The sequence below is a fragment of the Sinocyclocheilus rhinocerous genome, unplaced genomic scaffold (assembly GCF_001515625.1).
Source record: "Sinocyclocheilus rhinocerous isolate Xijiao unplaced genomic scaffold, SAMN03320098_v1.1 scaffold1063, whole genome shotgun sequence".
Taxonomy (NCBI): domain Eukaryota; kingdom Metazoa; phylum Chordata; class Actinopteri; order Cypriniformes; family Cyprinidae; genus Sinocyclocheilus; species Sinocyclocheilus rhinocerous.
Genome location: NW_015625586.1, coordinates 174,346 through 185,988, shown reverse-complemented (window position 1 = coordinate 185,988; position 11,643 = coordinate 174,346). Strand labels below are relative to the sequence as shown.

Sequence of the window (11,643 nt, the reverse complement as noted above, 5' to 3'; positions counted from 1 at the left end):
CATGCTCCAGCTACATTTTTATTTCCATACTTTTGAATTACTTCTGTATAAAACAGTTTAAAATGACCCAAAGACGCAGGACCTTTATTATACAACTCTTAGACAAAATGGCGGATGACAACAGTTTCCAAGCTAGGATTGGTTAATAAAATGTTTAAGGTGGGGCTAAGCAAAGGTGCATTTGCATGCACATTTTAGATATTTAAAATGACCCAAAGACGCAGGACCTTTATTATACAACTCTTAGACAAAATGGCGGATGACAACAGTTTCCAAGCTAGGATTGGTTAATAAAATGTTTAAGGTGGGGCTTAGCAAAGGTGTATTTGCATGCACATTTGAGATATCTTTAAAGGAATTTTGACTAGTCACATTGTTAATTCCAGATATCTACATTGAAATTCTTCCTAGTCACAAAGCTAAATGCAGATATCTCCAAAGAAAGATCTTCCTAGTCAAAAATCTGATTGAGATATCCATAATTAAATTGCAGATATCTTTAAATGAGTTTTGACTAGGAAGAATTCCAATTCAAGATATCTCTTATTAAGTTTTGCCTAGTCAAAAATCCAATTCAAGATATCTACAACTGTAATTTGACTAGTAATAAATTACTTTCAGATATCTACAAATGTATTTTGGATATCTTTAAAAATGATGAATTAAAGATCTTGAATTGGATTATGACTAGTCAAACACCAGTTAGAGATATCTTGAATTATAAATTTTACTAGTGTTAATTCAGTTAGAGATATCTCTAATTTAATTATCACTAGTAGAATTGTAATTTGAGATATCTCTAATTAGAATTATGCCTAGTACAAAATCAATTATAGATATCTTTAATTACAATTTCTACTAGTCAAAACTCTTTTGTAGATATCCGAAAATATTTTCCAATGGAAGTCAATGGAACAATACGACTAGTCGTAATAGCATTGTAGATATCTCGAATGTATATTATGACTAGTCATAATCACATTGTAGATATCTTAATTCCAATTACGACGAGTCAAAATTGCAGAATAGATATCTGGAATTGGAATTTTGACTAGTCAAAACTAAATTATGACTAGTACAGCAAGGAGTATTTAATGCTAAAACGGCTTGCCATATTTATACAGACTATGGGAACCACCCTTCACAGGTAACCTCGATCACGTGACCAGGACTGGGCTGTTCATGACGTCACGCCCGCTCTGCCTCGTTCTGGTCAGCTGATGCTCGCGACGGAGAGGATTCAGAGACAGCAGCACTCCATTTCAGCTGTTTAAACTCAGTAAGTTACATTGTTCTTGCTAAAATAACTGTATTCTCACTTAATAACTGTTTTGAAACGTCCAGTGAGTTGTATTTGGAAGAGAATAGCGTGTTTTCTTTCAGCTTTTGGAATGCGTTGTTGAGTAAATACGTAATACGTTATCTGAGGTAACAACCTGTCGGTGATAATTAGCATTAGCGCTTTAACTCTCTGTTACTGCTGTTTACATTTTCAAGTTTAAGTTTGAAACTTATAAGAGTCCCCTTCCATTTGTTACAATAAAACACTGAAGTGTATAAAGTGCCACTTTGCCCTACTAACTACTTGTTGACGCATAAGCTTGGGTTGACAGCTACACTTATGTCCTCCGTCAGCAGGCTAGTTAATAAGCCGGTGTCTGCGTTTACCCCTTCTTACAGTTCAACGATAAAATACGACTTTATTGCCGAAGTAATTTCCGCTAGGTGTTTAGTATACAATACTCTGAAAAAAGGGCTCAGAAAACTTTGACTGCTCACCATTTAGCAAAGCAGCTAATATACTGCAAAAAAGAATCTCTATGTGTGAATGGCATCTCTGTATGACATTATGTTGTGGAGGGAAAACAGTGTAAAGTGAAAATAAATAAAATATAAGATAAAACTAAGTGAAATCATAAAAACATTTTATTAAAGTAAAAAGTAATTAATAAATAATACATCTAACTTAGTGCAGTAGAAAAAAAACGTAATAATGTAGCGTAATAGAAACGAAACATTTTCCAAATAATATTTTACACATTTTTCACAGTATACATTGGGTTTTTATAAATGAAACTATGTAGATGCTGTTTAGGTCTTAGGACAGGGATTTTTTGGGTGAGGATGACAATTTTTAGGGGCTCTAAAAGATTGAAAACCCTTGTTGTATGCTACGGTATTGTGCTGATAGGTTGGACAACCATAGCTTCAACAATTCCCTGGGTTTTTGAGGTGATAAAGACTTCTATTCTATTCTGTTCTATTCTATTGCAGCTTTGGTTGAGTCAGCAGTACAGTTACTCAAAAGAAACCTGATTAGACGCCCTGCCACAGGAGTTCACATTATTAATATGATGTCTCATTGTAGGGTCTGTTTTTGAAAGACCTTGTATTGGTCCACTGCACTGATACCTGATGATGCTGGGACGGCTGTATGTAGTTGTACAGGAGAATGGAAAAAAGAGCAGGATACAGAGAGACAGCTGAAAGAGTATCTGCATCTTGATAATTCCCCAAGGTGCTGCATTATTCAGCACGTGTGGAATTACCCATGAAACAAAGACTAGGCCTACTTACGTCCCATTTCGACCACTTAAACGTTGTAAAATGGACCTAGCAAAAATATGAAATGGCTTTTTTTGCTCTGTCGATTTTCTTAACGTGCCACAAAGTGCCTCTGTGTTGGTAATGTTTAGTATGGAGAGTCACATGGCACAGCTTAATCCATAATCCGCTCGCTGTGAGTGGAGTCCATCGTACAATCATTCTTAATGAATAGTAAACTTCTTTCAGTGAAGGACTGCTTTGAAGAATGGGCTACAATTTACAATTCACTCCTTTGATTGGACCACATGCATTTCACTGAGAAGATCAGGATTTGCTCTAGGAGAGCACATTCCATGCAGTTGTAGCGGTAGGTCCAGGGAAAGTAAAGTTCATCGGGTTATTCTGTGTAATCGCTGAATGCTCCTGTGTGTTTTCCTCATTCTTCTGAGATAGCATGTGCTTATTCTCTCAGCTGTTTGGAGCATCACATGCCATGAGAATGGTGAAACAGCAAAGAAGCGTAACATTCTTTGCATGTCCTCTGGGCACAAGATTGTGGAATCTTTCCTAAGGCTTTTTACTGGATTGTCTTATTGTTTATGAGCAGTCATTAGTTCAAGATAGTCTAGATGGCAATGCATAATGCTCTTGGTGTTATGAAATGAGGCATAAGCTTTGCCTTGAATAGAAGTAGGACTGGCCGATTAATCAGAATTTATTTGCAATTATGATTTTAGCTTTCAACGATTAAGAAAACAAGATAATAGGGATATAATTATTATTATTGTGCCACATTCCATTTTTCTTGTATATTTCCTTTCCTTTACAGCAGTGTGATTTGGGTCTACCCTCAATGTTTAGTAGGTGGTGCAAGTGCATTACAACATAGTTGGTCTTATTTTAGACTAATTAGATCTATCTATCTCGCTCTATATATATATAATTATTACATTAAAAGTTATGTTTTTTTTTAAAGTTATATCACTTAAAATATATAACATTGTATAAAACAAAATATAATTGAGCAGCCCTAGTTTGCAGTTGGTTTTTCATAGCTGCTGATCTGTTATTTAAAAGCAAGCTTCTTGTACAATACTGTCAGATAACCATTATATGTTAAGACCTTGAAAACAGAACATTCATATGATTCTCATGACTTGTAAACTATCAGCCGTGTCCAGTGAAGCTCAGCTCATGGTCACAGAGCATTTATCTGTGGCATCGTCATCTTGCTGGACTGTGAGCATAACAGAATTTGCACAGAATCAGTAAACAGATCAGAATTGTTAAGGTTAAAAATGCTGACGTGCTGTTTTAAGGGCTGCCTTCCTTCCTTTTGGTTAAAGTAAACTCTACATTCGCACAATCAGTGTGGCTTAACCACTGTGCTTGGTGTCAAACAGAAATATTACTCTGTTTATGTGAAACCTTTTGTATTTATATTATTATCATTTGTGTTTTCTTCCTCTTCCCTCAGACATTCTCCCCTTAGTGCATTGGGTAGAGAACAGTGCATTATGGGGGAGCTGTTTCGCAGTGAGGAGATGACTCTGGCCCAGCTCTTTCTCCAGTCTGAGTCCGCCTACTGCTGTGTCAGTGAGCTGGGGGAGATCGGCATGGTGCAGTTCAGAGATGTAAGTATAGACCACGTCATAATTCACTGGTTATTAATTCCTGGAACATTCACTGTTCATTGTCAAACCCATTCAAAACAACAGAGGGTGGCGCTTCAATTCATAGTGACTCATGGCAGTAACATTGACGTCATTGTCAACAAATGTCAGCATAACTGAAGAAATAAGCATCAAAACTTATACACATTCATAGACTTTCTTGTGTAGTCTACAATAATATGATGCAAGGAAACTTCAGGTAAACATTTGATGCCCTTTGAGAAAAGTTGCCTCCTTATTTAAAGATCCAGTATTTGCGCTACATTTATGTTTATTTTCATATCATATTTGCTCTGTTTTAGCAACGCTCTAAGAGTTTGCACTACTCAGTTTGTTTAGACAGTTTTTGGTTATAAAAATGCCACTACCAGAAATGCTTCAGGGCCAGACATGTACAGTGGTGTTGTAATTCCTTCCTTACTTTTAATGTCCCTGCAGCATTGATGATAATGCGATAGTACAGATGTGTTGCATACAAGATTTTGAGCATTGCTTTACCATGCAAACTTGATTTCACTGCTACTGGAAAGGGTAACAGATAGAGAGCAAAGAATATTCAGTAGAGTGTGAGACTAAGACCAGATGAAATTGAATTGGGGAAGATTTAAATGGCTATCAGATACACAAACATTATGACCTCATACAGGAAGTGATTGTGAAACATTGTTCAGTGTGGCCTAAGAGCACTCACTCATTCTTGAACCCTCATCTAGTTATTCACAGCCAACAGTGTTGTTTTTATTTCATGTGGATTCATTGATCCGTTGTAAATATGACTACTTTGCAGTTTCTCCTTACGCCCCTGGGTGTGAATGTGGCTTCCTTGTCTTTGAGAGAATGGTAATTGTATATTAATAGGTCAGTGACCTTTTCGCTTTCATTGAATTGCAGTTGAACCCCGATGTGAACGTTTTCCAGAGGAAGTTTGTGAATGAAGTCCGTCGGTGTGAGGAGATGGACCGCAAACTAAGTGAGTTATTGAGTTAGCATTGCTGATGTAGTGAGCTGAAAATCATTGCTGACACAGCATCATGAGTTCTGGTTAAATTCAGTGGAAAGATGTTCAAGAACACGTTGTTTCTCTCCTTTTCTGTTTCTGGCTCTGTTTTCTCTGCTTGGTCATTTTTTCTTTTCTTTTCAAGGATTTGTTGAGAAGGAAATCAAAAAGGCTAACATACCTGTTGTAGACACAGGGGAGAACCCAGAGGTCCCTTTTCCACGAGACATGATTGATTTGGAGGTATAAAAACTTCATGAACAACTCAAAATAAGGCTGAAAATGAGAATTAGAAATAAAAAGAACCCATAATTAAAATCGCTTAGTTTAGAAACATTATGAGCTGCCTACAGAGGCACTGTATCAAGGTATGATGAAAAGTTTATTCCTAAATTCTAAGGCAGCATTGTATCCTTTACTGAGAAGGCAACCCATAAAACATTGTGATAAGCACAGTGCTAAAACTCAGAGATGGTGCATGAGGAGAGAAGTTGCTGATTACAAATTTGTAAGTCTTTTGTTGCTTTGGATAAAAGCGTCTGCTAAATGATTAAATGTAAATGTAAAATATTCTTATGTCATTCAATACTGAAATTTTGATTAGAGTAGTTCATTAGGTTTAAACATATTGAATTATATGTAATCGATGTTCTTTTAAACTTTGTATTCATCAAAGCATCCTGAACGAAAAATATTAAGCACAGCATTGATAATAACAGAAAATGTTTCTTAAGCAGCAAATCAGCATATTAGAATGATATCTGAATGATCATGTGACACTGAAGACTGGAGTAATGACTTCTGAAAATTCAGCTTTGCATCACAGAAAAAAAAAAAAAAATCAAGTTTTGAATGCATTTAATCAGTTGTGTCCTTCTTTCACTTTTTGTAGGCCACCTTTGAAAAGCTGGAGAATGAGCTGAAGGAGATCAACACCAACCAGGAAGCCCTGAAGAAGAACTTCCTGGAGCTGACTGAGCTTAAGCACATCCTCAGACGAACACAGCAGTTCTTTGATGAGGTCTGTAATACCTCATCTCTTACAAAACCTTAATCCTTTAGAGTTTCCTGTGGTATTTCCTGAGGCATTTTACACGGTACATGATAGGCGGCAAGCTTTGCTTGCAATCTTGCAGTCTTAGTTGTCTTCTTCCATTTCACACACTCTTGAGAGGCGGTGTGAAACGTGCCTGTGCAACCACAACAATATCTGCTGCTGCTTCAGCTTGAGCAAAAATATGCTGCATCTGAACGGGGTGATTACTGTTATATTGTTTATGTAAGTGATGGCTAATGAAGCCATAAAATACTGCAATAAACCTCTCCTCAACGTTGTTCTTTGACCAAGTAAAAGCTAAATACTATTTCATTGGTTGTGAGTAAAATCACCTTGGATTGGTCAATGGCATGTGACATTTAAGAAAGCTTGCAGAAACTGTATTGTTGGGCTTAACTTTACTGCGGTGCCACTTTCTGTGTTGTTTTTCGTGTTGCCATGTTCCACTTTTCTTCCATTTAGCCTGAACTGGGAACTCACTGTTCCCCTTTACCGTGTAAAATGGCCTTTACTCACAAATGTCATACAGTGGTTGTATTTGAATACAAACCATCAGATCAAAATAATTAACACCATTCAGTAGTCAAATCAACAAACACTCTAATTCAAACAGAGGAACCATGTTTTTCCCCATGTCTGTGATAATGTTCAAGCTGACAAAGACAGATGCATGTCTAACAGATTGAAAGGCCATTCTCTGAATTCCTGGTTTTCAGGAATTTCAGCCGCTGGTGATGAAGTCACACTGCCCTTCCCAAGACCAGTTCTGCAAGGTGTTCGACTCCCTATTCACACGTTTCTTGAACCTGTAAAAAAAAAGCTCAATCTTTTGTGCCCATGATAATTGGCTACTACCAGGGTGTTTCTTTTCTGTCTTTCAGCCTGTTGGAGTTCTTTGACATTTCCTTTTGATTTCTGTGCTTCCTGGACACTGATCTGTTCAGAGAACATTTTATTGTGATATATTTCTTTTACAAGTTATAAAAGATAATTTGAGAGCAAGCAGTTAAGTTGTTAGCTGTCATGCAATCATTCACTTTACACTTCCACTAACTTGGGCTCTCTCACAGGCTGGTGGTGGGTGGTGTGAGGGTGGTGTGGCTCAGTGGTTAAAGAAAATACAGCTGTTTCAAAATATTCAAGGACCAATCCCTGTGCTACAATCCCAGTGCCCTTGAGTTAGGCACATCACCATGGTTTTCTCTGTAATAACATGTATTGTAATTTGCTTTGGGTAAAAGTTGTCAGCTGATTGAGTATTATTAAATATCAAGATTTACTCTAATAAATCCTCTAAATAAATCAATTTTTAAACAGTAATTTCATTGACAACTTACGTTAAACATACATTTGTCTTATTTATGTAATATGAAAGAAGTACTGTACCTTAACATGTAGAGCTTTGAACTATTACAACATCTATCAATATTAAGTTAACTACAACAGCTTGATACCTTAATTTACCTTTGCCCGGTTGTATGTAAAGGGCCCTTGATTTGTTAGAAATCAATTTCCTGAAACAATATTATCAACACTACAATGAACTTTGATTCAAAATCAGATTATTTTTACAGGAAGAGATAAATAAATTAAATTATTGTTCTCTTTTCCTTTTTGTTAGATGGAAGACCCTGCACTTTTGGAAGAGTCGTCAACTCTACTGGATCCAAATGAGGTTGGACGTGCCGCTCCTCTTAGGCTTGGGTGAGTATGTCAGTTGGTTTGATCTCTGTCTTACTAAGCTATGTTATGGACAGCTAAAACATGGATGCTTCATATGTGGAAATTACAGTGCAGCCTGAACTCATTCTTTTGAAATGCTTTCAGTGTATCATTTTACCTCACAAACTGCATCTCTTGACGGTCACTATCACTGAAGCAGGCCTGCTTGAACACAAGAAATTCAATTTCTCTGTATGTGCGCATATGCTTGGATGAAACTGAGATGTTAATGGAGATTGCACACTTCCTGATCTCTGTTTCTGATCCGCCTGCCTTTTTTTTTTCTTTGCCACAGCTCTAGAAGAATGCATAACAGGTCTTTTAAATGGCTCTAAATGTAAGGGTATATGTTAGGGATGCAGTATCGGGCCCGATACTGAGCTCCTGTACTCGTACTCGTTAAAATGCCCCGATACCAAACGCCGATACCACACAGCATGTGATAAGTGCCATATTCAGACAATGAAACACCTACAAATGAACAACAGACAGCAGAATGGAGTTATTAGAGATTAAGGATGTCTACGAAGTATATGTATGCAATGAATATAACGTTAAACATTCAGTATTAACGCCTGTATAGCTGATGTGAGCGAGCTGATTAACAAAGCACGCTGAGTGGATTGAGCGCGCGGCGGCGCAGATGCGCGAGTTTGTCGAGTGAATATACCTTTCTCACAGACATCACTGGAAAGTGTGTAGTTCGGTCGGATATGTTCATACAGTGGACTACCAGTAAAACTGATACAAATTTGGGACCAAAAATTATTCAGACCGAGTCTGGGGGAAAAAAAAAATTAAGTTCAGGTTTGCATGAAGCTGGGTGACGGCATGCGATCGGCAAGTACCAAAAATAAAAGTATCGGTATCGGGCGAGTACTGGAAAAAGTGGTATCGGTGCATCCCTAGTATATGTGGATAGTAAATGCATCAATGCAGTTTCGTTGGTAGTAATATGGTCATGTTGTTCTGGATTGAGTTGTAAAAATCACAGTACAGAGGGAGAGGTAGCTTTTAAAATAGGTTTATGCTAGTAAAATTGAAGTAATAAAGATGGATTTAACACACATTCTTATGTAACTGCTGCTAATGCCAGCGGGTTTGTCATTGATCTGTGATCAGTAATCCTGGTATGCCTTTAATACTTAACATGAAACACACTTTTTCCATTTAGAGCACTGGATGAAAGGAAAGCACCATCAGAGGAGTTAAGAGATGAAAGTAAAGAGGAATGAGGACATATCTTAATATAATATAGTTTTTGCTATATAAGATGCAGATCAGTTATTAGATGGGGGCCGAAACATGACACAGTGACCAGATGGTAGAGTAATAGATGTGCAGATTACTGACATAATTCACTCACCTTTGATGCTGGTTGCAGGTTTGTTGCAGGGGTGATTGGCAGAGAAAGGATTCCCACCTTCGAGAGGATGCTGTGGAGAGTTTGTCGTGGAAATGTCTTCCTGCGACAGGCAGACATCGAGGACCCACTTGAGGACCCTGCCACAGTCAGTTTCCCCTGTGAAAAATAAAAATAAATAACTTTTAAGATAACTTTTCAAGATATAATTTGGATTATTAACTGTATATTTAATAGGAGCTTCCTCTTATGTTTTTTTTTTCTTTTCCTTTTTCCAGGGAGACCATGTGCACAAGTCTGTGTTCATCATTTTCTTCCAGGGAGACCAGCTGAAAAACAGAGTCAAGAAGATTTGTGAAGGGTACGAGAGCATCACTGCCCAGTCTCAATACAGAGTGACCAAAACAAAAGAAAATGGTTTGAGATTTTGAAAACATTACATTGTTTTCTGATTTTGTAGACTTTGGGTTGGAAAAAAAAATTTTTTTTGAAAGAAGATTCTTATGCTCACCAAGGCTGCATTTATTTATTTAAAATACAGGACAGTAATCTTGTGAAATATTATTACAATTTACAATATATTTAAATATATTTTTAAAAAGCCAAATTTTAAACATTTCTTATTATTATCAATGTTTGAAATAGTTGTGCATATTTTTGTGGAAACCATGATGCATTTTTCAGGATTCAAAAGAAGAGCATTTATTTGAAATGGAAATCTTTTGTAACAATTTTCTTTGTCACTTTTGGTCAATATAATGCATTCTTACTGAATAAAGGTATTAATTTCTTTAAAAAAAAATCTTACTCACCCCAAACCTTTGATAGTGTATTTTGATAGTGTAGTGTGTATTTGACATGTTCTTGAAATTAATGTATTCCATATTCATATATTTTACCAATATTTTTATGTTAGGTTTCGGGCATCTCTGTACCCCTGTCCTGAGACCCCTCAAGAGAGGAAGGAAATGGCAGCTGGAGTCAACACTCGAATTGATGATCTCCAGATGGTAAGACATAAGTGCAATATGTGCACACACATACACACACATTCTCTCACAAAGACTTATTTTTGCTTATGAGCAAAGATTATATATCTCTCTTTTATTTCTTTGGCCAAATAAGTGCATGTAGATACAGTCTTTAAGTTATTCTTTTTCTTGTATGAGGTGAGTTAAATCTTATGGATGCGTCCAGACCTAATCTAGTTCTGTTAGGATTGTTCTTTTTGTTGCTTCATTCACTCTGTCCACAAATCTGAATTAGTTTTCAAATCCTGCCACACTGTTTGCACTGTCATTTTACAAATGATGAAATCTGATCTGCTTATTCAAACGTTATCACCAATATCTGGTCCATCTGCGTCAGCTGCTATAGTAACAATGTAAGCACCGACACAATGGCGAGACCACCTGTTTGCAGTCTGAACAAAGTCGATATGTTCCCATCTGTGTTTGTGTGTGTCTCATCTGTTTCTATCCGAGCGGTATGTGAAAGAACAGTCCTCAGTCTGATCAGAGGTTCTTACGTCAGAGATGATAAAATTATGATCATAAAATAATATTTTTCTAAATAAGTTAGAAAAACAAAGCGTAGCTGTTTACAGAGTGACTAAAAGATTTAAACAGGAAAGCAAACAAACTCATGAATGCATGCTGCTGGTTTTGTAGTGATATGACTGAATACGCTTTGACAGTACATCAATTGATGCCATTTGCTTCATAAACTCCAACTTGAGTGGCGTAATGGAATTACATAATGAGTGTGATCAGAAACTGTGTGCTGTACCAAATACAGATTAGATTAGAGCAGGGTGGATTTCACTATCAGTAAAATAAATAATTAACCCTAAAATGGTAAGACCATAAAGAGACATCAGAAAATTAATTTATTGCTATTTTCCATCTTATTGGGACACAAATAATACAACTTGATCATTATTTTCAAAACATGACTTTTAATTTTGATTTTAATGTTTGTATCCCACAGGATACGTTGCCAGTTTGGGGGTATAAATTCACTGAAAACGGAACACTTGTTTATCAATGCTTGTTACAACATGGTTGTAATCCCTGAACGCTTTGGAATACAGACCTACGGTTGGTCTCTTTTTAAAGAAGACTCATAGCAGATTATTGCTGAAGTGAAAGCATTTAAAAAAAAAAAAAGAAAGTATAAAAAAGTTATAGAAGTTTAAGTTTGCAGTAAAGATAATGCAGTATACTATTTTTTAAATTGTATATAAAATAAATAATTTATAAAATATGTTGCACTTCAAATTGCT

The 11,643-nt window shown here is 36.4% G+C and overlaps 1 protein-coding gene across 1 annotated transcript in view; it reads left to right on the top strand.

Annotated features, from left to right (window-relative positions):
- Positions 1–1,180: 1,180 nt before the first annotated feature.
- LOC107754956 (V-type proton ATPase 116 kDa subunit a-like) overlaps positions 1,181–11,643 on the top strand; it is a 33,366-nt gene continuing 22,903 nt past the window's right edge. Inside the window, exons 1-9 of the mRNA XM_016571610.1 lie at positions 1,181–1,279; positions 4,025–4,181; positions 5,112–5,190; positions 5,363–5,460; positions 6,110–6,238; positions 7,896–7,978; positions 9,381–9,507; positions 9,638–9,720; positions 10,276–10,369. Coding sequence (XP_016427096.1) covers positions 4,065–4,181; positions 5,112–5,190; positions 5,363–5,460; positions 6,110–6,238; positions 7,896–7,978; positions 9,381–9,507; positions 9,638–9,720; positions 10,276–10,369 — 810 coding nt within the window. The 5' untranslated portion in view covers positions 1,181–1,279; positions 4,025–4,064. The remainder of the gene's footprint in view (positions 1,280–4,024; positions 4,182–5,111; positions 5,191–5,362; positions 5,461–6,109; positions 6,239–7,895; positions 7,979–9,380; positions 9,508–9,637; positions 9,721–10,275; positions 10,370–11,643) is intronic.